The sequence below is a fragment of the Elgaria multicarinata genome, chromosome 5 (assembly GCF_023053635.1).
Source record: "Elgaria multicarinata webbii isolate HBS135686 ecotype San Diego chromosome 5, rElgMul1.1.pri, whole genome shotgun sequence".
NCBI lineage: Eukaryota > Metazoa > Chordata > Lepidosauria > Squamata > Anguidae > Elgaria > Elgaria multicarinata.
In genome coordinates, this window is record NC_086175.1 from 136,044,740 (window position 1) to 136,070,493 (window position 25,754).

Consider the following 25,754-nt stretch of genomic DNA (forward strand, 5'->3'; position numbering starts at 1 on the left):
TAATTAATATAACAGAACCAGCACATAGATGTAAATAAAAATAAACACCAGGAAAAAACAACACATAATCTAGAAACATTATGATATGAAATGTGTTGATCCACAATGTACCGTTCCTAACCATGAAGCCCCCAGCCTAGAATGAACCCCTCTAATGCAGCCCACAACCAGTGGAGGCTGGTGGCTCCGAGGCCAGTGGGGCAGTGAATCCGCTGTGGGCTTCATAGCTTCATCACACCAGGGTTATACTGTGCAATCACTGCGAAATGCATGCAAAGGACTCCGAAGTTTTCCAGCTTATAATCTGCTTTGATTGTGAAGTCCTCCCAGGCATCCTGCTTTAATTGTGCTTCAAAGGCAAAAGACCTGACATATTTTGGTACTACTTTTGGAGCGAATCATTTGTTGTTTTCCGAGCAGCCACTGGGGGTGCAGGAGCAGGATTTGATATGTTTAAAGAAAAATTGAACAAATGCTTACATCTGTGTAAATTTTAAAGATAAAGACATCAAAATTGGTACAGTAATGGATATTAAGGAGAGCTTTACGCATACCGAATTTGAATCGGATTGGGTCATCCATTGATTTTTTATGATTTTTTACATTTCCCCCCTTAAACTCATTTCCTGGTATGCAAAGGATCTTATGAGCACTGCCGCCCGGGGTGTGATTTAGCTAGCAACAACAACATCAACGACAGCTAAATGCTGTAGGGGATAATTCGAGGGAAACAGGTTGAAGCTATTAGAATCATAGAATCATAGAATAGTAGAGTTGGAAGGGTCCTATAAAGCCATTGAGTAGAGGCTGGGGGCTCTGATATGAGTGGGATGGTGAATCTGCTCCGGGTTTCAGTTGGTACCAGTCAGAACTCTAAAGGAGCTAACCAAGGTGCTCCACACCTTGGACAGCTCTTTTAGAGTTTGACTGGTTCTGATTGAAATCCAGAATGGATTCACCACCCCACTGACATCGGAGCTACCAGCCTCCACTGGTGTGATGAAAAGAGACAGGAACGTCCCTTTCATTCTTAGAATATCTTTCTCTTTGAAGGCAATGATGTTCAGTATCAGCATGTCATAGAATCATAGAATAGCAGAGTTGGAAGGGGCCTACAAGGCCATCGAGTCCAACCCCCTGCTCAATGCAGGAATCCACCCTAAAGCATCCCTGACAGATGGTTGTCCAGCTACCTCTTGAATGCCTCTAGTGTGGAAGAGAGCCCACAACCTCCCTGGGTCATTGGTTCCATTGTCATACTACTCTTACAGTCAGGAAGTTTTTCCTGGTGTCCAACCGGAATCTGGCTTCCTGTAACTTGAGCCCGTTATTCCATGTCCTGCACTCTGGGAGGATCGAGAAGAGCTCCTGGCCAACCTCTGTGTGACCACCTTTAAAGTATTTGAAGAGTGCTATCATGTCTCCCCTCAATCTTCTCTTCTCCAGGCTAAACATGGCCAATTCTTTCAGTCTCCCCAAGGTGCAAAGCATGAAGCTCACTGCGAAGAACCTTGGACAGCTCCTTTAGAGTTCTGATTGGTCCTGAATGAAACTCAGAGTGGATTCAATGCCCCACTGACATCGGAGTCACCAGCCTCCATTGCCCACAGCTAATGTCAAAATGCTGCAGTAAGTAAGTGTGTTGTTAATTTGTGCTGAAAAAGATGACAGTGTTAGTGGCAAGCAAACTTCCTTGAGAAGAGCATTCCATAAACACATTCCAACACGAAACTATTGTAGAACTGCTCTTACAATTAAAAGGTTTATCCTAACGTTCCGCTGAGATCTACCCTTCTGCAATTTAATCTTGCTAGATCAAGTGCCATTTTGTCCCCCCTCAGTCTTCTCTTATTGGCATCTCTTGACGGTTTTGTGTTATTATTTAGATTTTCCTTATCCCATCTTTCCACACAGCATCAAAGGTGGTTAAGAACAATGATAAACCATTAAAATAAATCAAATCAAATATCAAATCTTATCAACTGTCAAATACTACATGCCATTCCATGGCAGCTGCTAAATAACATTGCATGTCATCTTTGAAATACTTAGTACCTAATACTAATACTAATAGCCTAATGCTAAGTACTATTTCATATCAGCTACTAAAGACTGTCAAATACTTTTGCACATCAGCCACTGTCAAATAATAATCTCCATTGCACTGCGGCCATTAAATCCTGCCAAATATCAGACATATCAACTGCTAAGTGTTGTCAGCTGCTAAAAGCATTGCACATCAGGCAGCTATTAAAAACTGCTAAATACACAACCGCATTAGATTCCAGCTAGTAAATAATGTCAAATTATCCATTTTCAGATAACAAAAGGTGAAGTCAGATTTCATGGCATGTCAAAGGCAGACATCAACGATTCAGAAGAACCGTGACCAACTTTCAAGCCAAGGTGCGTGTTCCAGCCGATCCGTGAAAGTCAGAGTTAAGCGCTACAGCTCTTGGCAAAGTCCTGGACCACCCAGCCTCCCATTCTTCAGTAAGGAAATCTGATTAAACAATCATCCAGACAAGCTGTGTTTATTCAGCTATTGTCTCATCCCTGAGTGAAGGCTCCCTCCCTTTCAGAAGAAGTCAAGCTACCTAGGGAGGTTGTGGGCTCTCCCACACTAGAGGCATTCAAGAGGCAGCTGGACAACCATCTGTCAGAGGTGCTTTAGGGTGGATTCCTGCAATGAGCAGGGGGTTGGACTCGATGGCCTTGTAGGCCCCTTCCATCTCTGCTATTCTATGATTCTATGATTCTATGAAGAAAACCTAAGTTAATGGAAAGATTAGGGAGAGATTAATTCAGTGCAAATTTTATGTGAACTTACCGAATTTCACACTTTCAAAGTACTACGATGCGGTGGCTAGATTGATAACAGGAACCAGAAGGTTCTAACGTATAAGACCAAATCTGGCCCACTTGCACTGGCTGCCTGTACATTTCCGAGCCCGATTCAAGGTGCTGGTTTTAACCTATAAAGCCTTACATGGCTTGGGACCACCATACCTGACGGAACGCCTCTCCCGACATGAACCTACCCGTACACTACACTCAACATCTAAGGTCCACCTCTGAGTGCCTACTCCGAGGGAAGGTCAGAGGATGGCAACAATGGAGAGGGCCTTCTCGGTGGTGGCCCCCCCAATTCTGGAATGATCTCCTTGATGAGGCTCGCCTGGTGCCAACATTTTATCTTTTTGGCGCCAGGTTTCTCTTCTCCCAGGCATTTAACAGCATATGTTGAGTTTTTAACTGACCCAGAATAGTTGTTTTAAATAAGTCCTACAACTGGCTGGGCACCGTGCTCTTCAATATTTTTATTAATGATTTGGACAAGGAGGTGCAGGGAACGCTTATCAAATTTGCAAATGACACAAAATTGGGTGAGATAGCTAATACCTTGGAAGACAGAAACAAACTTCAAAGTGATCTTGATCTGAGCTGAAAACAACAGAATGAAATTTAATAGGGATAAATACCAAGTTCTACATCTAGGAAATAGAAACCAAAGGCACAGTTACAAGATGGGGGATAGTTGGCTTAGCAATACTACAAACGAGAAGGATCTTGGAATTGTTGTAGATCACAAGCTGAATATGAGCCAACAGTGCGATATGGCTGCAAGAAAGGCAAATGCTATTTTGGGCTGCATTAATAGAAGTAAAGCTTCCAAATCATGCGAGGTACTGGTTCCTCTCTATTCGGCCCTGGTTAGGCCTCATCTAGAGTATTGCGCCCAGTTCTGGGCTCCACAATTCAAGAAGGATGCAGACAAGCTGGAGCGTTCAGAGGAGGGCAACCAGGATGATCAGGGGGGTCTGGACACAAAGCCCTATGAAGAGAGACTGAAAGAACTGGGCAGGTTTAGCCTGGAGAAGAGAAGATTGAGGGGGAGACATGATAGCACTCTTAAAACGCTTAAAAGGTGGTCACACAGAGGGCCAGGATCGCTTCTCGATCCTCCCAGTGCAGGACACGGAATAACGGTCTCAAGTTAAAGGAAGCCAGATTCCAGCTGGACATCAGGAAAAAAATCCTGACTGTTAGAGCAGTACGACAATGGAACCAGTTACCTAGGGAGGTTGTGGGCTCTCCCACACTAGAAGCCTTCAAGAGGCAGGGATGCTTTAGGGTGGATTCCTGCATTGATCAGGGGGTTGGACTCGATGGCCTTGTAGGCCCCTTCCAACTCTGCTATTCTATGATTCTATGAATGCTGGGAATTGTAGGATTTATGTCTGTCTAAACATGCATAGGATTGTGCCTCTTGTCTTTTAATGGTGCTGGACACCCTTGGTGCTTAGAAAACTGACAGCCACTCTTTCTCAGGAGTAGGGATGTACATTGATGGTGCTATATAAATAAATAAATAAATAAATAAATAAATAAATAAATAAATAATAATAATAATAATAATAATAATAATAATAATAATGTAGCTGTCAGTTTCGCTTTCTCCCACTTTCATGTTGCTGGGTTTCGTTTAAGAGCATCATCGGGCGGAGAGAAAATCACGTTTCCCTCCTGTCGCTTTGACTTCCTGCTGCTGTCTCACAATAGGGATGAGCGGCTTCCTCTTCCTTCACACAGGGAAGAAAGGAGCAGCAGCAACGACCACGTGGCCCATTCCGTGGGCGTTTTTACCCCTCTGCCTTTGCTGTACACAGCGAAGTAAGACCAGAAGGCGCGGAAAAGGTCCCGCGAAAAACCATGAGTGGCCAGGAACAAGAGTGTGATGAAACACAGAAAAAAGAAAAATCTCACGTTCTTATCAAACAATGAACTGAACGAAATCCTCAGCCATCTGCGCTGGCAAAATATGTACTTAAAGATGAGGAGCGTCTTAGTGAAAAGAGCTGGCAACCCTTAATTCACCACTAACACGGTCAAGGGCAGATTTTCATCCGCTGAGCCAGCCTCCCCCAACCTGGGGCCTGCCAGATGTTTTGGACTACAACTCCCACCAGCCCCAGCTAGGATGGGAAATGGTCAGGAATGCTGGGTGATGTAGTCCAAAACATCTGGAAGGCACAAGGCTGGGGCAAGGTCAGCTAAGCCCTCAAATGGGCAAATCTATCAGTTTCCCTTTCTCCTACAATCGAATTTTGTAACCTCAAGTTTATGGGAAAATTGAAGAAGTTGGGGGAAGTTCTTCTCAGGAATGGACCAAATGGAATTCTCTTCCTACTCATGAGCTGCTGCTGTGTGGACTTTTTCCTTGCCTATCGAGTCTCCCTACGTCAACAGGGCATTTTTTTTTTCTCAGCGATAGGTTTCTGAGCAGGACAAGAGATTCAGCAGGTCAGGTTTCCTCTCCATGGTCTCTAGGAATTTGCTTTCGATGCACGCTGTTTTTCTTTGCTGATGGCTGCTTGCCAGGAGAGCCGGGTGGGTCAATGTGGCATGTTAGCTAATCTTCCGAAATAACCATCAGGGATCCCAGGGGGATATGCAAACTCCCCACCAAAGATTCGAGGTCTTGACAAACAAACCCATCTGGGCCCCTCTCACTGGGAGGAAATCTACCTCTCTCCCAACACTGCCTGCTTCAAGTCCAGCTTGGATATCTCTAAGTCAGCTGCTTTTGGGGACAAAATAAAGCCATATGCCGGTGTGTGTGTGTGTGTGGAAGGTGACGATCCGAGCTGAGAATTCTCTCCCCCACCCAACTAACAAGAACTCTGTAATGTTGATCGACAAATTCTGACTTTTAAATTGTGCTACAGCGAAGAAGACCATAAAACGGTGGGGTAGCAGGCCCTACTTACTACTAGCGAACCCACCCTTCGAGTACTGATCCATCTGTTGTTGAAATGACAACATCCATCCATAAAAGCTGGCAACTCCACAGATTGCAGGAGCAGAAAAAAGAAAAATCTTTGGGGGGGGGATTTGAGGGAAGAAACATCGAAAACAGCCCAATGGGAATTGAATGGAATGGTGAGTGACTTTGCGAGGAATGGAGTATCATTGAAGAAGACGTGGCTGGCCGGAACCCTAAACAAAAGCACTCTAAGCTGCAACATTTTGTTGCAGAGCTCAGTTGTGTTTTGTCTATGGGACTCATCCTCAACTTCTTCAATCCTTTCACCCAGACATGCACTATGGGACACACTTATTTCTGTCACTTCCTTTAAAATATGTCTTGGCCACCTTTCAAGGCAGGAGCACAGTGTAGAACCAGGAGGCAGACAACACCAAAACACAGAATAAAAACCAATGCCTTCTTAAAAACGGTAAAAACAGTAAAAACTCGACGAAAACAGCAACAAAAACAGCATCAGCAGCGAACAATGCAAAGGACGATAAACGCCAACATCAAATAAAAACAGACAACTGCAGCCATACCCCAGCCTGATAAAACAGGAAACTAGTGCATTTTCAGGGCCTTCTTAAAAGCCTGCAGTGATGGGGCCTGGCTAGAGTGGCCATATGAAAAAGAGGACAGGAGACCTGTCAAGAAGGCAGGGTTCCAGCAGCTTTAATGGTTGTGGTGAAGAGGGCATTTCACCAGGTGCTGCATGCATACAAATAACACCTGCTGAAATTCCCTTTTCTACCCTACTGTTAAAGATACAGGAGCCCTGTCCTCTTTTCCATAGGGTCACCCTAGGCCTGGCGGACCCCTGATGGCAACGTAGACCTGAGTTGTGGGGCCACTGCAGGAAAGGCTGTCGCTTGTGGGGTTGCCCACCTAACCGCTCTCACAGGTGGGCAAATGAGAAGGGCCTCTCTTGCCAGCTGATCTGCACTTCTTAATCCCACCCCAATATATATTTATATCGTGCCAGAGCAGCTGTTGTGACCCTCATTTGATTAAGACACAGAATAACGGGCTCAAGTTACAGGAAGCCAGATTCCAGCTGGACATCAGGAAAAACTTCCTGACTGTTAGAGCAGTACGACAATGGAATCAGTGACCTAGGGAGGTTGTGGGCTCTCCCACACTAGAGGCCTTCAAGAGGCAGCTGGACAGCCGTCGTCAGGGATGCTTTAGGGTGGATTCCTGCATTGAGCAGGGGGTTGGACTCGGTGGCCTTGTAGGCCCCTTCCAACTCTGCTATTCTATGATTCTATGATTCTAAGATGTGACCCAGCAATGGGTCCCAATCCACCAGTTGAAGACCAATCAACTATGGCAGGAATGGGGAACTTTGGTTGGCAAAGTCTGCCAATTCCTATTTGAATTTCAAACCCAGACAAGGCAGGGAGGGGGGAGGTGTCTAGCATCAGTACCTGAGTGTAGCCCCATCCGTATCCTGATAGGCACGCCGGGAAGGTGCTTCATTTTGAAGGACCCCACTGAGCTGAGGATGTCCAGTGCCATGTTGGCAATCTCAGCGGCATGTCTGCGGCCGTTGCGTTTTGGCAAGCCCGATGCAACCATGTACGCGTCGCCGATGGTTTCTACCTGGAAATCAAGGCCATTATTTTTTTCCAAAGGGCAATTAAACATTTGGATCGGATAAATCATTTATACTAGTAGCTTTCCCAGATGAAAGAGGAGCAATAGCTGTCCTGGCTCATCATCATCATCATCATCATCATCATCATCATCATCATATTTCCTACCCGCCCCTCCCTTTAGATCGAGGCAGGGAGCAACATTAGTACAACAATCAGATACATAAAATTAATTCAAAGCGCATATAAAACCAATACAACGTCAAAATAACAATCAACACATCTAAAAAATTCTTGGTTTCACATTCATCTGGGTAGGCCTGCTGGAAAAGGCTCGTCTTTAAAGCTGTCTTAAATTCAGAGAGAGAGAGTTAAGTTGATGAATCTTTTCCGGCAGGCCATTTCACAGTCTAGGGGCGACAGAAGAAGAAAAGGAATGAGCTGAATGAGAGGAACTGTAGGCCAATCCCCAGAAGGCACAAAGTTGGGGGAAGGTTGACCTACCTACAGGTACCTTCAGTGGCATCTGTTCTCCAGATGTACCTCTGTGTGTGCAGGTACCACTGTGTATTTATTTATTGACTATCATTGTAGTGGGCTCTTTCTCACGTGTGGTTCCCAAGTGGTCTTCCAACCAGATGAAACTAAGATCCGGTTGAGAGAATATTCCACCCACTCAAAAGCGGGGCTAAAGAGGAAGAGGAAAGAAGACCCCCACCCCACGTCCTGCTCCAGCTCTGAAGCAGGAGCGTCCAGACCTTACCTTGTAAACATCGTGATGGCCAATGATAGCGTCAAACAGGGTGTACAGGTCATTCAGGAGATCCACAATCTCAATGGGCTCGCTGAGGGCAGAGATGGTGGTGAAGCCGATGATGTCACTGAAGTAGATGGTGACCTCATCAAAATATTCTGGCTCAACGGTAGCGCCGGTTTTCAGAGTGTCTGCCACCGACCTAAAATGGCACAAGAGCGTCAATCCAAGCAGCCCCAAAAGGCGAACCCTGTAAGGCAGTAGCCGGAACATTTGGAAGTCTTGGCAGAGGGTTCCGGCATCAGACACCCCCCACCCAGGGCTGGTGATACCATAGAGGCCACTCAGGCGGCTGCCTAGAGCGCCAAGCTAAGAGGGGCGCCGGGCAGCACTCACGCGCGTTGTTGTCCAGGCCGGCCCGAGAATTCAGCAGGGCCTGGGCGGGTGAGATGGTGCCCCGCGCCCGCCCAGCCGAAGCGAAGCCAGGGATGCTGGGGGGGGGCAGCTCCACGTTCGGACTTCCGCCCGGAAGCCGCCCTCCCAGAACCACTCTAGCCACCCAGAAGCTGCCCTCCCAGAGCTGCTCTAGCTGCCCAGAAGCCGCCCTCCCAGAGCCGGGAGGCCACCGCCGCCGCCCGAAGAAGAAAAAGCACGTAGCAAGCTCGACCCTGGCCCAAGCCAGCCTCTGCCTTACTCCCGAGGAAAGGGCACCGGGTCGCCTCGCCTCTCTCCTCAAACAGGCCACGATGTCCGGGCAGGCGGGCAAGCGGGACTCCCTCTCCCTTCCCCCAGGAAAGCGAGGGACTTGTGGACTCCTCGCAAGGCAAACTCTCCTGCTTCCCGATCCTGCGCGCGTGGATCAACGGGGCTTGCATCCGAGAAAGCGTTGCACTGGGAGGCACCAGTGCGGCCCGATCCGCCTGTGCCTCCTTACTTGGAAGCCTTATTCCCCCGAGTAAACGTACGGAGGGGATCGGGACGCCAGGCTGCATAGCGGGTTGCGTTCGCACGGAATTAAGTCCCGGTGAATTCCAGACGGTCCCAAATCGAAGTGAGCCAGTCCCAGCTCTCCACTCGGTGCACACGTTCAGACTTCCACGCAATTTGGCGGGGGGGTGCAAGTACCTCACCTTGCCCAGGGAGCAAAATAGTCTGGCACCAGCCCTGCCCCCACCAACCCACCCAGTGCTGTCAGAGCTCTCTGGGTGACCTTGGATCTGATAAAGGGAGAGAAAAATAAAACCCTAACAGGTCCGTGAGGATGGTGGGTGCTCTAGGACCACAGAATGCTGACAAGGGAGAGAATGGAAAACATGGCGGAAGGGGAAATGGAATGGAGTATTGTGGAGGAGGGTATGGCTGGCTGGAACTGTGAAGAGGAGAACTCCACGTGGTGACATTTTTTCTGCAGGACTCGGGCAGAGTGCTTCCAGAAGGAGGGCTCCTAGGACCAATAGGCAGGAGGCATTGCAGAGCCATTCTGTATTTTCTCACTTAGGGTGAAATACAGTTAGACAGAAAAAGGACTGGGGAGTGCTGAGAGTTGTAGGACCGTTTTTTTCTGTCTAAACATGCATAGGGTTTTGCTCTTAACGGATTTTCCACAGTAAGAGAAAAGATGGAAGAAGTAGTGGGAAGCCACGGAATGGTAGATTACGTTGAGCCTGTTTAGACAACACGCTAAACCATGGTTAGGCTGCTAACCCTTTTGCAGCAAGTGATTAGTGAGCATGTTGAAACCATGGTTATGTAGCCGCTAGGGCTGTGCTCCGCTTCTCCTCGGACCAGAGAAGCAGAAGCAGATCGGGAGGCTTCACCTCCCCTTAAGGCGGAGGCGAAGAGGATCGGGGGAGCAGCGGAGCTTTGCGAAGCGGATCGAGGTGAAGGCGGATCCTTCGCCTCGATCCAGCGCTCCACAAAAAAGGTAAGGGGGGTTACTTGGCCCTGCCGCCGTCACCGCCCATGCAGTGATGGCGGCCGAGCCAGGTAAGGGGGCAAGGGGGAGGGGGGTCTTACCTGCATCAGTCTGCGGTCCCGCGGCTGCTTCAACTGAGCCTGAGGACTCAAACAGGAAGACTAGGCCGCAAGCAGGGCCTACAGTTCCTGGTTGAGCTGTGGGCTCTAGTGAAGCTGGGATGGGACGGACACAGGTAAGGGGGAAGAGGGAGGAGGACCTTACCTGGCTCTGACACCCCCCCCCGCCGCTGCGGAGCTCCGATTTGGAGCTGGAGCTCCACAGCGGAGCGGACCCTAGGCGGATCGAGGCAGGGAGGAGTGGGCCCGATCCACAATTTGCGGATCAGAAGCGGAGAGGATTGGGGGGTCCGTGCACAGCCCTAGTAGCCACCATGGTTAGGAATGGTTCACACGACACACTAAGCCAACATGTTTAGCTCAAAGTGCTTAACCATCTTGGTTTAATCTGCTGTCTGAACAGGCCCATTGTCTGGACACTTCCCCCTATAACAGTCTGGAAAGGAGGCAGGACAATCATATGAGACAAGCCTTATCTGGGAGCCGCTTCTTTTTGTGTTCAGAAGCGATTCCTAACACAGGCAGACATGCAAGATTATGTGTGACTAAGGATGCATGTGAATTTCATTTCCGCTTGGAAAATACATGAGCACGCCCATTTCAAAGCCCTGAGCATGAGCAAGGGTCTGACAAAAAGATTTGCAAATTGTTGAACACATGGCCATTTTCATCTCGTTCCTGATCCCCAGTTCAATTTGCGCAAATTTGAAAATTTGCCCAAATTTGCTCAGTAGACTGAATCATCCCCACATTCGACTATGGAGGAAATTATGTGAAAATTAGGACATTTGCACACATTTGGGGAGATTTGCATGCATTTGGGGAAACTCACACAAATCTCTTGTTCAAGCACCATTCGATCTGCACAAATTTTTGAATTCATGCGAATTTGCTCAGTAGACTAATCTTCCTCACATAAGTCTTTGGAAGAAATTATGTGCAAATTAAGACAGTTGCACAAATTTGGGGGAGATCTGTCCACATTTGGGAAAACTCGCACAAATCTCCCGTTCGATCGCCGCTCGATTTGCGCAAATTTTCTAACTTGTGCAAATTTGCTCAGTAGAATAAAACTTCCCCATGTTAGTCTATGGGGGAAATTATTTATTTATTTATTACATTTATATACCGCCCCACAGCCGAAACTCTCTGGGCGGTTCACAAAAGCTAAAAACAGTATACATTAAAAGTATACAAAATTTTAAAACCATCAGAGACATAAAAACAACAGCAGAAAAACAGCAGGACATTTGCTCAAATTTGGGGAGATTAGCGCACATTTGTGGAAACCTACGCAAACCTCCCATCCGATCGGCGCTCGATTTGCGCAAGTTTTCCATTCCCGCAGAATGAGCAGTGATCGCAAACCCGAACTGGTCAGGCACGAGATGAGCAGCAAAACAATGTTCAGAGAATTCTGGCGATCTCTAAAATGACGCATTTGTCCATCTTTATGTGTGAACTGGGGCCACAGCTAGACCTAAAGTTTATCCTGGGATCATCCAGGGTTCGCCCTTGCCTGAGCACTGGATCCCCTGTGTGTCACCTAGATGAACAGGTTTGACCCCTGGACGACCCAGGGATAAACCTTAGGTCTAGCTATGGCCTGGGACTCGGGAGACCCGGGTTCTAGTCCCCACTCGGCCATGGAAACCCACTGGGTGACTTTGGGCCAGTCACAGACTCTCAGCCCAGCCTACCTCACAAGGTTGTTGTTGTGAAGATAAAAATAGAGAGGATGATTATTTATTATTTATTTATTACATTTTTATACCGCCCAATAGCTGAAGCTCTCTGGGCAGTTCACAAAACCGGTGGCCTATATAAAGATTATATAGGCCACCTGAGAAAAGGTGGGGTATAAATGCAATAAATAAATATATAATGGCTTCTATGGTCTTAGCTAGACCTAAGGTTTATCCCAGGATCGTCCTGGGGTCATCCCTGTTCATGGAAATGATACACAGGGGATCCCGGGAGCAGGCAGGAATGACCCCGGAACGATCCTTGGATAAACCTTAGGTCTAGCTATAGCCTGAGTGAAGACAGCAGCAGTAAATGTTTTGGGGCTTTCCCCCAGAATCTGTGGAAGGTTTTTGTTTTGTTTTAATGCATTTGGAAGGTCTTTGGAACAGAGCATCCATCAGGCAGGGATATCGTTTCGGCTCATGTCCTCACCGGGGAAGCATTTGGGTGAGCAGTTTCTCCGTCTTCTGCTTTTCGATCTCCAATTCTTCGGTCCGATCTCGGATTAATTCTTCCAGGTTGCTGGAATACTGTTCCAGCATCCGCAGCATGGAGTCGATGATATTCGTCCTTTTGCCTTTGTTGATGGCTTTGAACTGGGCCAGCGCCATGGCGGGAGGAGGGAGAGAGAATTAAAAAATGGATGCTTAGATGCTAAAGCTGTCAGCTGACTAAAGAAAACTTAGTTGACTGGTCGTATGTGCTTAAATTAGTGAAAGGGGAGATGGCGGAGCAAGCAAACTTCATTTTTAGATAAGGGCACATCTGTGTTGCAGGCAGGACAAGCACCAAACCAGATACAACTAGCTTCGGCTATTGGGTGGTATAGCAATGCAATAAATAAATAAATAAATAAATAAATAAATAAATAAATAAAATAAACTTTTGACAGCCTTCATAGGCCTCAGCTAGACTAGGGTGACCATATGAAAAGGAGGATGGGGCTCCTGTATCTTTAACAGTTGCATAGAAAAGGGAATTTCAGCAGGTGTCATTTGTATATATGGGGAACCTGGTGGAATTCCCTCTTCATCACAACAGTTAAAGGTGCAGGAGCTATACTAGAGTGACCCGATTTAAAAGAGGGCAGGGCACCTGCAGCTTTAACGGTTGTGATGAAGAGGGGATTTCACCAGGTTCCCCATATATACAAATGACACTTGCTGAAATTCCCTTTTCTATACAACTGAAAGATACAGGGGCCCGTCTCCTCCTTTTCATATGGTCACCCCAAGCTAGACCTAGCGGTCTAGCAGGACAGAGGGGTGGAGATCGTGTGATATTTTTATCATGAGATCGTCCCCTCTGTTTACATGCAGCATACAACGACGTCGGAAGGCGAGGAAGTCGCGGCCGCCATTTTTTTCCTTAAAGAAGAAGAGTGCAGGAATGCTTGTTTGCAGAAAGGTAGGGTTTTTAAAATTTAAACTTAATTTCCCCCTTCCCCCCAGCCCTGAAGGGCACAGAGCTCCTGAGGACCTCTGCGCCCCGTGCGCGGGTCCCGGCTCCTCGTAAGGAACCGCAAGGAACCGGGACAACCCGCAATGCCCGCCCACATGTTCCGTGGTCTTGGGATCATCCCGAGACCATGGAAAAAGCGGGCCGAAAGTGTAGGATGAGATCCCGGGGCAAGGGAGGAAATCCTCCCTCCCTGATGCTGGGATCCCCTGGCAGCCTATCAGGTAGCCTGGTTTCATCAAATGCAAATTTGGGAATAATTGCCATGATATAAAGAGAAATACAATGAGTTCACCAGAGTGGGAAAGGTTGTGAACAGGCATCCTGTGTTACTTCTTGAATGTGCTATCCACATACTAATTGTATCGGAGCCTGCTTCAGTTGGACACCGCCCCCCCCCCCCCCAGGGCTAACATCTTCATCCTGTGCGGAAGAAGAAGGAGCTGTTGGCCTGCCCCTCAATTGGGAGATGAGAGGCCGGAGCAGGGCCTTCCCACCAGCCTAAACAGTCTCCTTAATTTCTTTTTATTTTCTCCTTCTTCCCTCCCCATCCACTTTTCCTTGTGTGTCATGTCTTTTTTAGAATGTAAACCTGAGGGCAGGGACTGTCTTCTTTACTGATCAATTGTAAGCTGCTCCGAGAGCCTTTTCGGCTGAGGTGCGGGATAAAAATAATCTAAAATAAATAATAGATAAATAATAATAACATAAATTGTGGGTGGGCAGCTTCAAGGCCTGTCTTGTTCTTCTTTCTCAGGGTTCTTTGGATTGGATCCAGACTATGTCAGTAGCACATAGTTACCATTGACATCATCAAGACTGAAGTCATGCAACTCTTTAGCTAAGGGAACTGCACTGGCTGCCTATTCGCTACCAGGCCAGGTTTAAGATTCTAGTGCTAGCGTACAAAGCCCTAAACAACTTGGGATCAAGATACCTGAGAGATCTCCTTCTTCCCTATCAACCTGCCCAGTCACTGAGGTCATCCGAGGGCCTGCTCCTGGTCATCCCACATTGACCTATAGTCCATTAAGGAGTCCACCAGGGGAAGAGCCTTCAGCGTGGTGGCCCCCTTCCTATGGAATTCCCTGCTTCTGGAGGTCAGGCAGGCACCAACTTTGTATTCCTTCCAGCACCTCCTGAAAACATTATTATTCCAGGAAGCCTTCCCTTAATGACCAGCTGCGGTTTTATTTGCACTGTGTTTCTTTTAAAAATATATATTTTAATGTGTTTTTAGTCTGTTTTTATTCTTTTATTCTGTTTGTTCACTGCTCCGGAATTATTGAAGGGGGAGCGGTATATAAATATTGTAAATAAAATTTAAAAAATAAATGAATATTTTTCCCCGCTGATGTCAATGGGATCTAGGTTCAACCAAGTCTTTGTTTTCAAAGCAGCTATGGACTGGAGGCCCTTCTAAGAGAGTCATGACCTTGTAGAGTAGGACACATGGTGCAAATAGCAGTGCAGGCCCTCCCCTAAGAGGACAAGAACGTGCACCGTCATCACGAGCCCTGACCTGTTCGAAGATCTCATCAAATGTTGGCCTCCGGTCCGGTATTTCGCTCCAGCACTGTTTCATGAGCTGGATACATTCCAAGGGGGTATTTTCTGGGGAAACACTCGGGCGGTACAAGGGCGGAGGTTTCTTCAGCTTTCGGATAATTTCTGGACCAAAGAGAGGAGAGAATTGGGAACCACGCTCCTTCAGGTGCTAACTCGCAGGCAAGTCCCTCACACTTCTAGCAACGGAGCCCAGGAAAGGACCCCAGGAGACAGACTGTAGGGAGACAGAGAAATCCTCCATGGATGCAAATGAGTTTGCATTTCCATGAATCCGACCTGCAGTGGACTGGGTTTTCCAAGTCACATGAATTCTATGGACTTGTGGACTGCTTTTTTAAAAAATTACTGTTGGGAAGGAATTGGTTCAAGTTGTACTTGCGCTAATATAGGATGACCATAAGAAAAGGGGAACAGGGCTCCTGTATCTTTAACAGGAGTTAAAGAAAAGTTAACTCCTATTAACTTTTAACTTTAAGTTGCACAGAAAAGGGAATTTCAGTAGGTGTCATTTGTATGCATGCAGCACCTGGTGGAATCCCCTCTCCATCACAACTGTTAAAGCTGCAGAAGCCGTGCCCTCTTTTGTAGGGTGACCATATGAAAAGGAGGACAGAGCTCCTGCATCTTTAACAGTTGTATCAAGAAGGGAATATCAGCAGGTGTCAGTTGTATGCATGCAGCACCTGGTGAAATTCCCTCTTCACCTCAACAGTTAAAACTGCAGGAGCTATACTAGAGTGACCAGATACAAAAGAGGGCAGAGCTCCTGCCACTGTTGTGATGAAGAGGGCATTTCATCAAGCCTGCATGCATACAAAGGACACCTGCTGAAATTCTCTTTTCTATGCAACTGTTAAAGATTCAGGAGCTCTGTCCTCTTTTCCATATGGTCACCCTACTCTTTTGTATCTGGTCAAGAAGGCAGGTTTCCAGCAGCTTTAATGGTTGTGGTGAAGAAGGCATTTCACCAGGTGCTGCATGCATTCAAATAACATCTGCTGAAATTCCCTTTTCTATACAACTGTTAAAGATACAGGAGCCCTGTCCTCCTTTCCATAAGGTCACCCTATCTAATGTGCATTAGCGCAAGTGGAATGAAATTCTCCAATCTCCCTTAAAACATTCAATTTCATGAATGAGCGGATCACGGAATGAAAGACACCTGACAATCTTTGAAACACAACCGGAATGGATTTATCAAAATCCATACCTCCCTTATAAGACAGGGGGAGGCACTCCACAGCCTCCCCTTCACGCCACTTGGGTTTAAATTGCTTTTCCCCCTTCTTTACCTGTGAATGGTTCAGGTGCATGTTTAAAGGGCCAGGTGGATTACCATCACCTGCTGTTTAGAGAGTAGAAAGCATGAACAAAGTCAGGCAATTTCAAAAAGGAAATCAAAAGCTAAACGTTGTTCTAACTCTCCCACTCTCACTCCATGTTGATCAAAGTTGCAAAATTCATCCCACGTGAAGATAGCACAGACCTTCACGTCCCTAACAGGTTGCTCAGGATTGCACCCTTCAGATTTAAGTAGCCAACTAGCCAGTGGCCAACACGTCTGGAGGATGCTAAGTTGAGGGGAGGCAGCACTATGGTGCAAGAAATTAATTAATTGCGTTTATATCCCCCCTTTTTTTCCTTCATAAGAACATAAGAACATAGAATCATAGAATCATAGAATAGCAGAGTTGGAAGGGGCCTACAAGGCCATCAAGTCCAACCCCCTGCTCAATGCAGGAATCCACCCTAAAGCATCCCTGACAGATGGTTGTCCAGCTGCCTCTTGAAGGCCTCTAGTGTGGGAGAGCCCACAACCTCCCTAGGTAACTGATTCCATTGTCGTACTGCTCTAACAGTCAGGAAGTTTTTCCTGATGTCCAGCCGGAATCTGGCTTCCTTTAACTTGAGCCCGTTATTCCGTGTCCTGCGCTCTGGGAGGATCGAGAAGAGATCCTGGCCCTCCTCTGTGTGACAACCTTAAGTATTTGAAGAGTGCTATCATGTCTCCCCTCCATCTTCTCTTCTCCAGGCTAAACATGCCCAGTTCTTTCAGTCTCTCTTCATAGGGCTTTGTTTCCAGACCTCTGATCATCCTGGTTGCCCTCTTCTGAACACGCTCCAGCTTGTCTGCGTCCTTCTTGAATTGTGGAGCCCAGAACTGGACGCAATACTCTAGATGAGGCCTAACCAGGGCCGAATAGAGAGGAACCAGTACCTCACGTGATTTGGAAGCTATACTTCTATTAATGCAGCCCAAAATAGCATTTGCCTTTCTTGCAGCCATATCGCACTGTTGGCTCATATTCAGCTTGTGATCTACAACAATTCCAAGATCTTTCTCGTGTGTAGTATTGCTGAGCCAAGTGTCCCCCATCTTGTAACTGTGCATTTGGTTTCTATTCCCTAAATGTAGAACTTGGCATTTATCCCTATTAAATTTCATTCTGTTGTTTTCAGCCCAGCACTCCAGCCTATCAAGATCACTTTGAAGTTTGTTCCTGTCTTCCAGGGTATTAGCTATCCCACCCAATTTTGTGTCATCTACAAATTTGATCAGCGTTCCCTGCACCTCCTCGTCCAAATCATTAATAAAAATGTTGAAGAGCACTGGAGGAATCCTCCTCCTCTCCATTTTATCCTCACAACAACAACAACAACAACCCTGTGAGGTAGGCTGGGCTGAGAGTCTGTGACTGGGCCAAAGTCACCCAGTGGGTTTCCATGGCCGAGTGGGGAACTAGAACCCGAATCTCCCAACTCCCAGTCCAACACTCTAACCACTACACCACACTGGAAATGTTGTAGGTTTGTTGTTGCGCCTGATGAGTTCTTCATCCCGTGTGAACAAAAGAACCGTCTGAGTTTGCTGAAGTGCAATAATAATAATAATAATTAATAATAATAATTAATAATAATAATAATAAATAATAATAAATTGTTACCCGCCTCTCCCTCTGGATCAAGGCAGGGTACAACACAAATGCAAACACCATAAAGTCATATAATTGATTAAAACTTATAAAACTAATACATTATTAAAAGCAGCACATGATTAAAAGGCATCTTAAAATTCAACTGGGTAGGCCTGCCGGAAGAGATCCGTCTTTATGGCTAAGTACACCTGCGCTCATTTCGCCGTGCGCTTGCACATACCGAAGAAACATTCAGTGACGTGAGCGCTCACCTTCAGCCGGTATTTCGGACATGCAGTACGGGGCCCCCCGGAGAACAACCTCTTGCAGGACGATGCTAAAACTATACACGTCTCCTTTAAAGGTGCCTTTCGGGTGCATGGCTGGATCCCTCAGCAACTCCGGAGCAGTCCAGAGCAGTTCTGCAAGAAAGGAGAAGGTGGGAAATGGCCCACTTATTCTGTGCGTCGGGGTCCATTTCTACACAGCTGAGAGCATCTTTGACCGGCGTGACGGCCTCCATAAACCTCTCCAGAAAAGATCATAGGAAGGTGCCTGATACCGAGTCAAACCATTGGTCCACCTTGCCCGTTATAGCCAACAGAGACTGGCAACAGTTTTCAAGGTTTTCAGGCAGGATTCCTTCCTGGCCCTACCTGGAGATGCCAGGAATTGAAACTTGGACCTTCTGTGTGCCAAGTAGGGATCGTTTACCAAGCTACGGTCTCTCCCAAAGGATCGCACGTGCCATTCCTAGACTTCCAAATCCACAAACCAGGAAACCTTGACTGCCTGAGTAAGCCAAGGCCCTCTCCCTGTTGGTGAAGAGCTTCATTTCATTTCATTTAAAGGCACTTCTATACCGCCCAATAGCCAAAGCGATATGGGCGGTTTACAAAAATTTCACAGCCCCAAAGGTGGAACCTCCAGCATGCCACACATTGCCATGGGTTAAGACACCGTCTTAGCATTAGATAGATAGATAGATAGCATAGCTTTGGGGAAAGGGTGGGGTTTGGGTAGGGTGACCATATTTGGGAAACCAAAAAAGAGGACACCTAGTGTGTGTGTGGGGAAGCAGCTTTCTGAGTCCTGCAGAAAGTACGTTATTCCCCCGCCACCTTAAAGAACCCGATTGGAGTGGAGGAAAGGAAAGGATTTCATTCTGCACCACCACCATCCACTCCAATTGGGGCCTTTTCTATAATGTCCTCAAATGACCCACTTTCCCCTTTAAGACCTCAATTGGAGCTCGGGGTGGGGGAATGATGTGCCTCAAGAAAGCATGTCATTCCCTCCTGCCATGCTAATGGCAGCCTTAAAGGGGAAGGTGTGTCATTCCAGGACATTATTGAAAATTATAGAAAATCCCCCCTGACACCATGGAAAGAACAAAAACCAGGACAAATCCGGGGAAATCCTGGCAGTTGGTCACCCTAGGTTTGGGGATGGGTGGTGCCACTTCTGATCTCATCCATCCCCCAAGGGGTGTCTTGGGGACAACCCAGCCCCCAGGGGCGGAAGAGTTCCCCACCAGTGCCTCCGAGGGATCAGTGTTCTGACTCTTCCTAAGGCAGTGGCTTCTTACTAGGGCTGTGCTCCGCTTCGCATCGGAGTGTAGAAGCAATAGCGATTCGGCCTGATATGCCTCCGACAAAGGTGGAGACAAAGCAGGTCGGGGGGGCTGTGGATCGAGGCGAAGAGGATCGAGACCAAGCGGATCCTTCACCTCGATCTGGAGCTCCGAAAAAAAGGTAAGTGGGAGCTTACCTGGCGCTGCCGCAGTCCGTGCGGCAACGGCAGCAGAGCCAGGTAAGGAGGCAGAGGGAGGGAGACTTACCTGCGTCTGTCATGGTCCGGTGGTGGCTTCATCTGAGGCTGAGGCTCAAACCGGAAAATCAGGCCGCAACCGCGGCCTGCCTTTCCGCTTTGAGTCTCGGCCTCAGGTGAAGCCGCTGCCGGAACGCGACGGACACGGGTAAGGGGGGAGGAGGGAGGGGGCCTTACCTGGCACCGCTGCCACCACTGCAGTCCATGCGGTGATGGTGGCGGAGCCAGGTAAGGGGACAGGGTCTTACCTGAGTCCATTGCGTTCCGGCAGCGGCTTCACCTGAGGCTGAGGCTCAAACCGGAAGACCAGGCCGCAACTGCGGCCTGGTCTTCCTGTTTGAGTCCTCGGGCTCAGGTGAAGCCGCTGCCGGAACGCAACAGATGCAGGTAAGGGGGGAGGATGGAGGGGGGCCTTACCTGGCGCCAGTGGTGCTGCTGCGGAGCTCCGATTCGGAGCCGGAGCTCTGCAGCGGAGCAGCCTGTAGGCGGATCGACGCAGGGCAGATCGGATCCGGGGGGTCCGTGCACAGCCCTACTTCTTACCTTCTGCCGGCGGCTGAATATATAGGGTGTGCTGTGCTCCTAATAGCTCACAGCAGCTGTAGTCGGTGATCTTCAGCACAAACCGTCCATCCACCACACAGTTGCGAGACTTGAGACGCCCATGGCAAATATCCTGATGGTGCAAATATTTCATTCCCTGTAAAGCAATGGGGCTTGGCACATTAACCTTAGCAATGGAACAAGTCGTATCCAGCAAAAACTCTTTTTCCATGTCTACTGGATGCCACAAAGTCTCTTTAATAAGGGTTTGTCTAAGTTGGCTAATTCTGGAGGTGTAACACAGCTAATGCTTCTTTCAAACATATGTTTTGGCAATGCCCAATAGTTGCATCTTTTTGAGAGGAGGTTATTATAAGGCTAAACCTTGTATTGGAACCCTATTTAATGTTTACTGATGTACATGTCCCTTTAAATTATCCTGCTTCCTGGAAATTAACGCACCGTCAGCGCAAATGGATTCTCTGCAGCTTTTTGACAGCTAAAACACTGATATATCACAACACTGGAAGGATAAACGTTCTCCTCCCATAATGCAACGGATTGAGGATATTACAACACTTTCAGCATTTGAATGGGTGGGATATAGATGAAACTTGAAGTGGGCACTTACATGGATATTTGGTCTACTTTTATTGACATTTATGTATAATTCTTAGAAAGCCATATTTTACATGCACACACACTTCATATGTATGTGTTGAAATTGATATACTCAAATTAATGTAGCTATTTTTTTCTTTACCTCTTTTTTTTGTTTTCCTGAAATTTCACAATAATAATAATAAAAATGTTTAAGCAATGCAATAACCTCTAAAATTCGACTGAATATCTATCACATCCAGCCTTGGGAACGGCCCTTGGGAACTCACCAGTGGGGCATGAGGTTGATCTATAATCATTCCCATTTCACCATTTTTAGCTCTTGAGGCTTACAGTTCGAGGTAGAGTTCTCCTCCATGGATAGATCAGCCTTTCCCAACCTGGTGCCCTGTGGATGCTTTAGACTACAAGCCCCAGCATGCCTGACGATTGGCCATGCTAGCTAGGGCAGATGGGAAAGGAAAGGAAAGGAACCTCTCGTGCAAGCACTGAGACATTACTGACACTTGGAGGGACGCCAGCTTTCGCTGACGTTTTCTTGGCAGGCCTTATAGCGGGGTGGTTTGCCGTTGCCTTCCCCAGCCATCATTACCTTTCCCCCAGCTAACTGGGTACTCATTTTACCGACCTCGGGAGGATGGAAGGCTGAGTCGACCCGAGCCGGCTGCCTGAAACCAGCTTCCGCTGGGATTGAACTCTGGCCGTGGGGAGAGTTTCAGCTGCAGAAACTGCTGTTTTACCGCTCTGCGCCACACGAGGCAGATGGGAGTTGAAGTCAAAACACCAAGCAGGTTGATGAGAGAGCTGCCATAAGCCGTGAAGGCTGGTCAGCTTCTTTAGAGTTCTGACTGAAACCCAGAGCAGATTTACCACTCACTGACATCTGAGCCATCAGCCCCCACTGGCCAGAAGGGACCCTGGTAAGCTTTCCAGGGATTTGTGCTGAACCCAGACCCAATCTCAGAACTCAAAGCAACCTCTCTTCCTGCTTGAGTCACGGACCGGCCCATGGAAGGTCCCCCGTTGCGGGACACAAATTTTGCATCAAATTTTGCATTTTGATGAAACGGAGTTTCAACTCCGCCATAAGAAGAGGCCTTACTTTAATTGAGTCCATCAGAAGAGAAGATTTGAACATCCAGTCCAGCTTAATGTCTGTATTTCGCAGCAAATCTTCCAGGCTCCCTCTGGAGCAGTACTCCATCACCATGGCAGAACGGCCCCCGTCCGATAAAAGGCCTAAAAATGGGTTCACATTTTCATGGCGCATGTCCTTCATCTGGGGACACAAGCACCAAACCACAAGAGACTAAGGGCCATTCCTTATGTGACATTTTAATTATTATTAGTGACATTGTTGTTACTACTACTACTTAAGGTGACCCTATGTAAAGGAGGACAGGGCTCCTGTATTTTTAACAGTTGCATAGAAAAGGGAATTTCAGCAGGTGTCATTTGTATATATGGAGAACCTGGTGAAATTCCTTCTTCATCACAACATTAAAGCTGCAGGTGCCCTGCCCTCTTTTAAATCTGGTCACAGTATAGCTGAAGTATAGCTCCAGCAGCTTTAACTGTTGTGATGAAGAGGGAATTTCACCAGGTTCCCCATATATACAAATGACACCTGCTGAAATTCCCTTTTCAATACAAGAGAAGATTGAGGGGAGACATGAGAGCACTCTTCAAATCCTTAAAAGGTTGTCACACAGAGGAGGGCCAGGATCTCTTCTCGATCCTCACAGAGTACAGAACACGGAATAACGGGCTCAAGTTAAAGGAAGCCAGATTCCAGCTGGACATCAGGAAAAAGTTCCTGACTGTTAGAGCAGTACGACAATGGAATCAGTGACCTAGGGAGGTTGTGGGCTCTCCCACCCTAGAGGCCTTCAAGAGGCAGCTGGACAGCCATCTGTCAGGGATGCTTTAGGGTGGATTCCTGCACTGAGCAGGGGGTTGGACTCGATGGCCTTTTGGCCCCTTCCAACTCTGCTATTCTATGATTCTATGATTCTATAAGTGTTGAAGATACGGGAGCCCTGTCCTCCTTTTCATAGGGTCACCCTACTACTACTATAACATTTTTACTCTTGCAAAGAACCCAAGGCAGCTTACATGATCCTCCTCTCCATGTTATCCTCTCAACAACCCTGCAAGGCAGGATAGGCTAAGAGTCAGTGACTGGCCCAAAGGAACCCAGCAAGCTAGCTTCAGGGTGAGTGGAGACTAGAACCCAGATCTCCTAAGCCAGTCCAACACTACACCGCACTGACTCTCCTCTATGGGGTTGGGGAGGGATATTTGGGTTACAACGTCCAAATGCAAAAGAAATGTATCACCATGTCATTTGTGAAAGGTGCACGGTTGTTAGCAAATATATTGGTGCAGTGCAGTGCTTCAGTGTGATCTACAATTATTCTGCAAACTTTTAATAACATTTATGATAACTTATAACTTATGTTTTCATTCATCCCCCCCCCCCCCAGCATTGATGTTACATCAACATTGGTCCTTTAAACAATTTGGGAAGACCAAAATGCAAAAGTGACATGTAAGGGACTTCATGGTAGGGTGACCATATTTTGGAAACCAAAAAGGAGGACAACATGGTCACCCCCAAGGGGGCATGTCCAGTACCAAGGGGGCGTGCCCACCCGAACATAGCCTTGGTCACAGGTCTGATTTTACAGCACACATTTAAGACAAATCTGTTCTACATAACATCTTAATGTTAAAATCACTGAAATAAAGAACAAGTGAGAGATTCAATGTATCTGAAATTAACCTCACTCACTCCTACTTTTGTAGGTTTTGCCGTACTTTGAAGCTTTTGCTATACTCTGTGTGTTACATTCTCCCCTTCCCTCAAATATCTTTTCTGACTGTATCTTCACTCATTGCAAGCTGCTGCTGTTGTTAACAGGGTTTGCTCCTGGCCCCAGATCTGTTTCAAATTTGGTATGGCTAAAGCTCTACCTAAAAGCTGTCGTGGTGCCAACTTTTAGCTCTTTATCTTTAAAAATGACAGTTTTAAAAATAATAATTTTAAAACCTCATTTTGAAAAAAATCCCTAAAAAATCCATGGATGAACGGATCTGTTTCAAATTTGGTGTGGCTAAAGTTCTACCTAAATCCTTTCATGGTGCAAAGTTTCATCTCTTTATCTTTAAAAATGACGATTTTAAAAGTAATAATTTTAAAACCTCAATTTTTAAAAAATTCCTTAAAAATCAATGGATGAATGGATCTGTTTCAAGTTTTGTATGACTAAAGCCCTTCCTAAGAGCTACCATTGTGCCAAGTTTCATGTCTTTATCTTAAAAAATGATGGAGATATAAGCATTTTTGTTAATTCCCATTAGAGCTGCTCTTTGGGGGGAAAAATCCGGATTTCCCCTCCTCCTCCCGGATTTGCCACCAAAAATCTGGACAAATCCGGGCAAATCCAGTCATATGGTCACCCTACCATATGAAAAGGAGGACAAAGCTCCTGTATCTTTCACAGTAATGTAGAAAAGGGAATTTCAGCAGGTGTCAATTGAAGAGGGTGAAATTCCCTCTTCATCACAACAGTTAAAGCTGCAGAAGCCCTGCCCTCTTTTTTATCTGGCCATTCTACTATAGCTAGTGTAGCTTTAACTGTTGTGAAGAAGACAACCTTCTTCAATTCATACCTGCTGAAATTCCCTTTTCTACATTACTGTTAAAGATACAGGAGCCCTGTCCTTCTTTTCATATGGTCACCCTACTTCATGGAGTCATGCTGATGGCAGCCCAGAGAGTTGCAGTTAAAAGTTGGAAAACTGCCGGATTTATAACATTGAAATCTTGGTCAACTAGCCATAGCAAATAGCCATAGCAGAAAAATTGACACAACAACTGAGACCTTTGCTAGACCTACCTGGTAATCCATGCGGGAGGAGGGGCGAGCCCGCGGTGCAGCTACCACGGTATGTTGCTCCAATCCACACGTCAGACTCAATGGGCTAAAGGAAAGCCCTGTTGTGTCCGCCATTTTTTTTTTTAATTAAAGGGCCGGATGCGCACAAACTCTCGTGCGTTTCGGTAAGTATTTTTTTTTAAAAAAATCATTCTCCCCGATCTCCCCCACCACCACCACTCCGATCTCCCCACCCTGCCCTGATGGCTGCCACTTTTCCCGGCTACTTGCGAGTAATTGCGGTAGCCGGGAAAAGCAGCAGAACGGGCTACACGTTCGCAGTCTTGGGCTCAGCCCGAGACCACGGGAAATACCAGGCCAAAAGTGGTGCCCGTTATCCTGGGGCCAGGGAGGGTTGACCCCTGCCTGAGCCAGGGATCCCCTGTGCATCATCTGGACGCACAGGGGCAAGCCTGGGGCTCACCTCGGGCTAACCCGTGGTCTAGCAAAGGCCTGAATCTAGCTAAAGGCAAAGTCAAAACATCTGACTTTTATAGAAGATGGCAGGATTTTATTTTATATACTCATTAGGGACATACACAGCAATATTTGTCAAACCCTTTCCTCAGACTATGGAAAAGAGCCTAAATTAATCTGTTATGGTGACAATTTATAAAGAAAATCTCCAATCAGCCTGTGGATTCCACCTATATCTTGGTTTGTAAAATAAAAGGAAAATTATACATTTATGTTAAATGCATGACTCTCTATCAATAAGTAGATTTCAATCCAATCTGTTTCTTTTTCTTTCTTTTCTTTCTCTTGGTTTGTCTAATCTTGTTTTGGAAAACTTCTTGTTTGAGCATACATGCTCAGGATGGTTAAGAAAATCAGCAATGTATAATGCAATTAAATTCAACCGAGCAAAATCATAACATCATGATCAGATAGAAAATTGAGGACTAGCCTCCGATGGCAATTGATAACATTGAGTGG

General features: G+C 46.8%; 1 protein-coding gene across 1 annotated transcript in view; it reads right to left on the reverse strand.

Moving 5' to 3' along the window:
* Positions 1-25,754, reverse strand: part of GUCY2F (guanylate cyclase 2F, retinal) — a 55,977-nt gene that overhangs the window by 4,756 nt on the left and 25,467 nt on the right. The window contains 7 exon segments of the mRNA XM_063127234.1: positions 7,240-7,414; positions 8,171-8,363; positions 12,374-12,537; positions 14,922-15,070; positions 18,156-18,305; positions 20,257-20,413; positions 21,980-22,156. Of these exon segments, the coding sequence (XP_062983304.1) occupies positions 7,240-7,414; positions 8,171-8,363; positions 12,374-12,537; positions 14,922-15,070; positions 18,156-18,305; positions 20,257-20,413; positions 21,980-22,156 (1,165 nt within the window).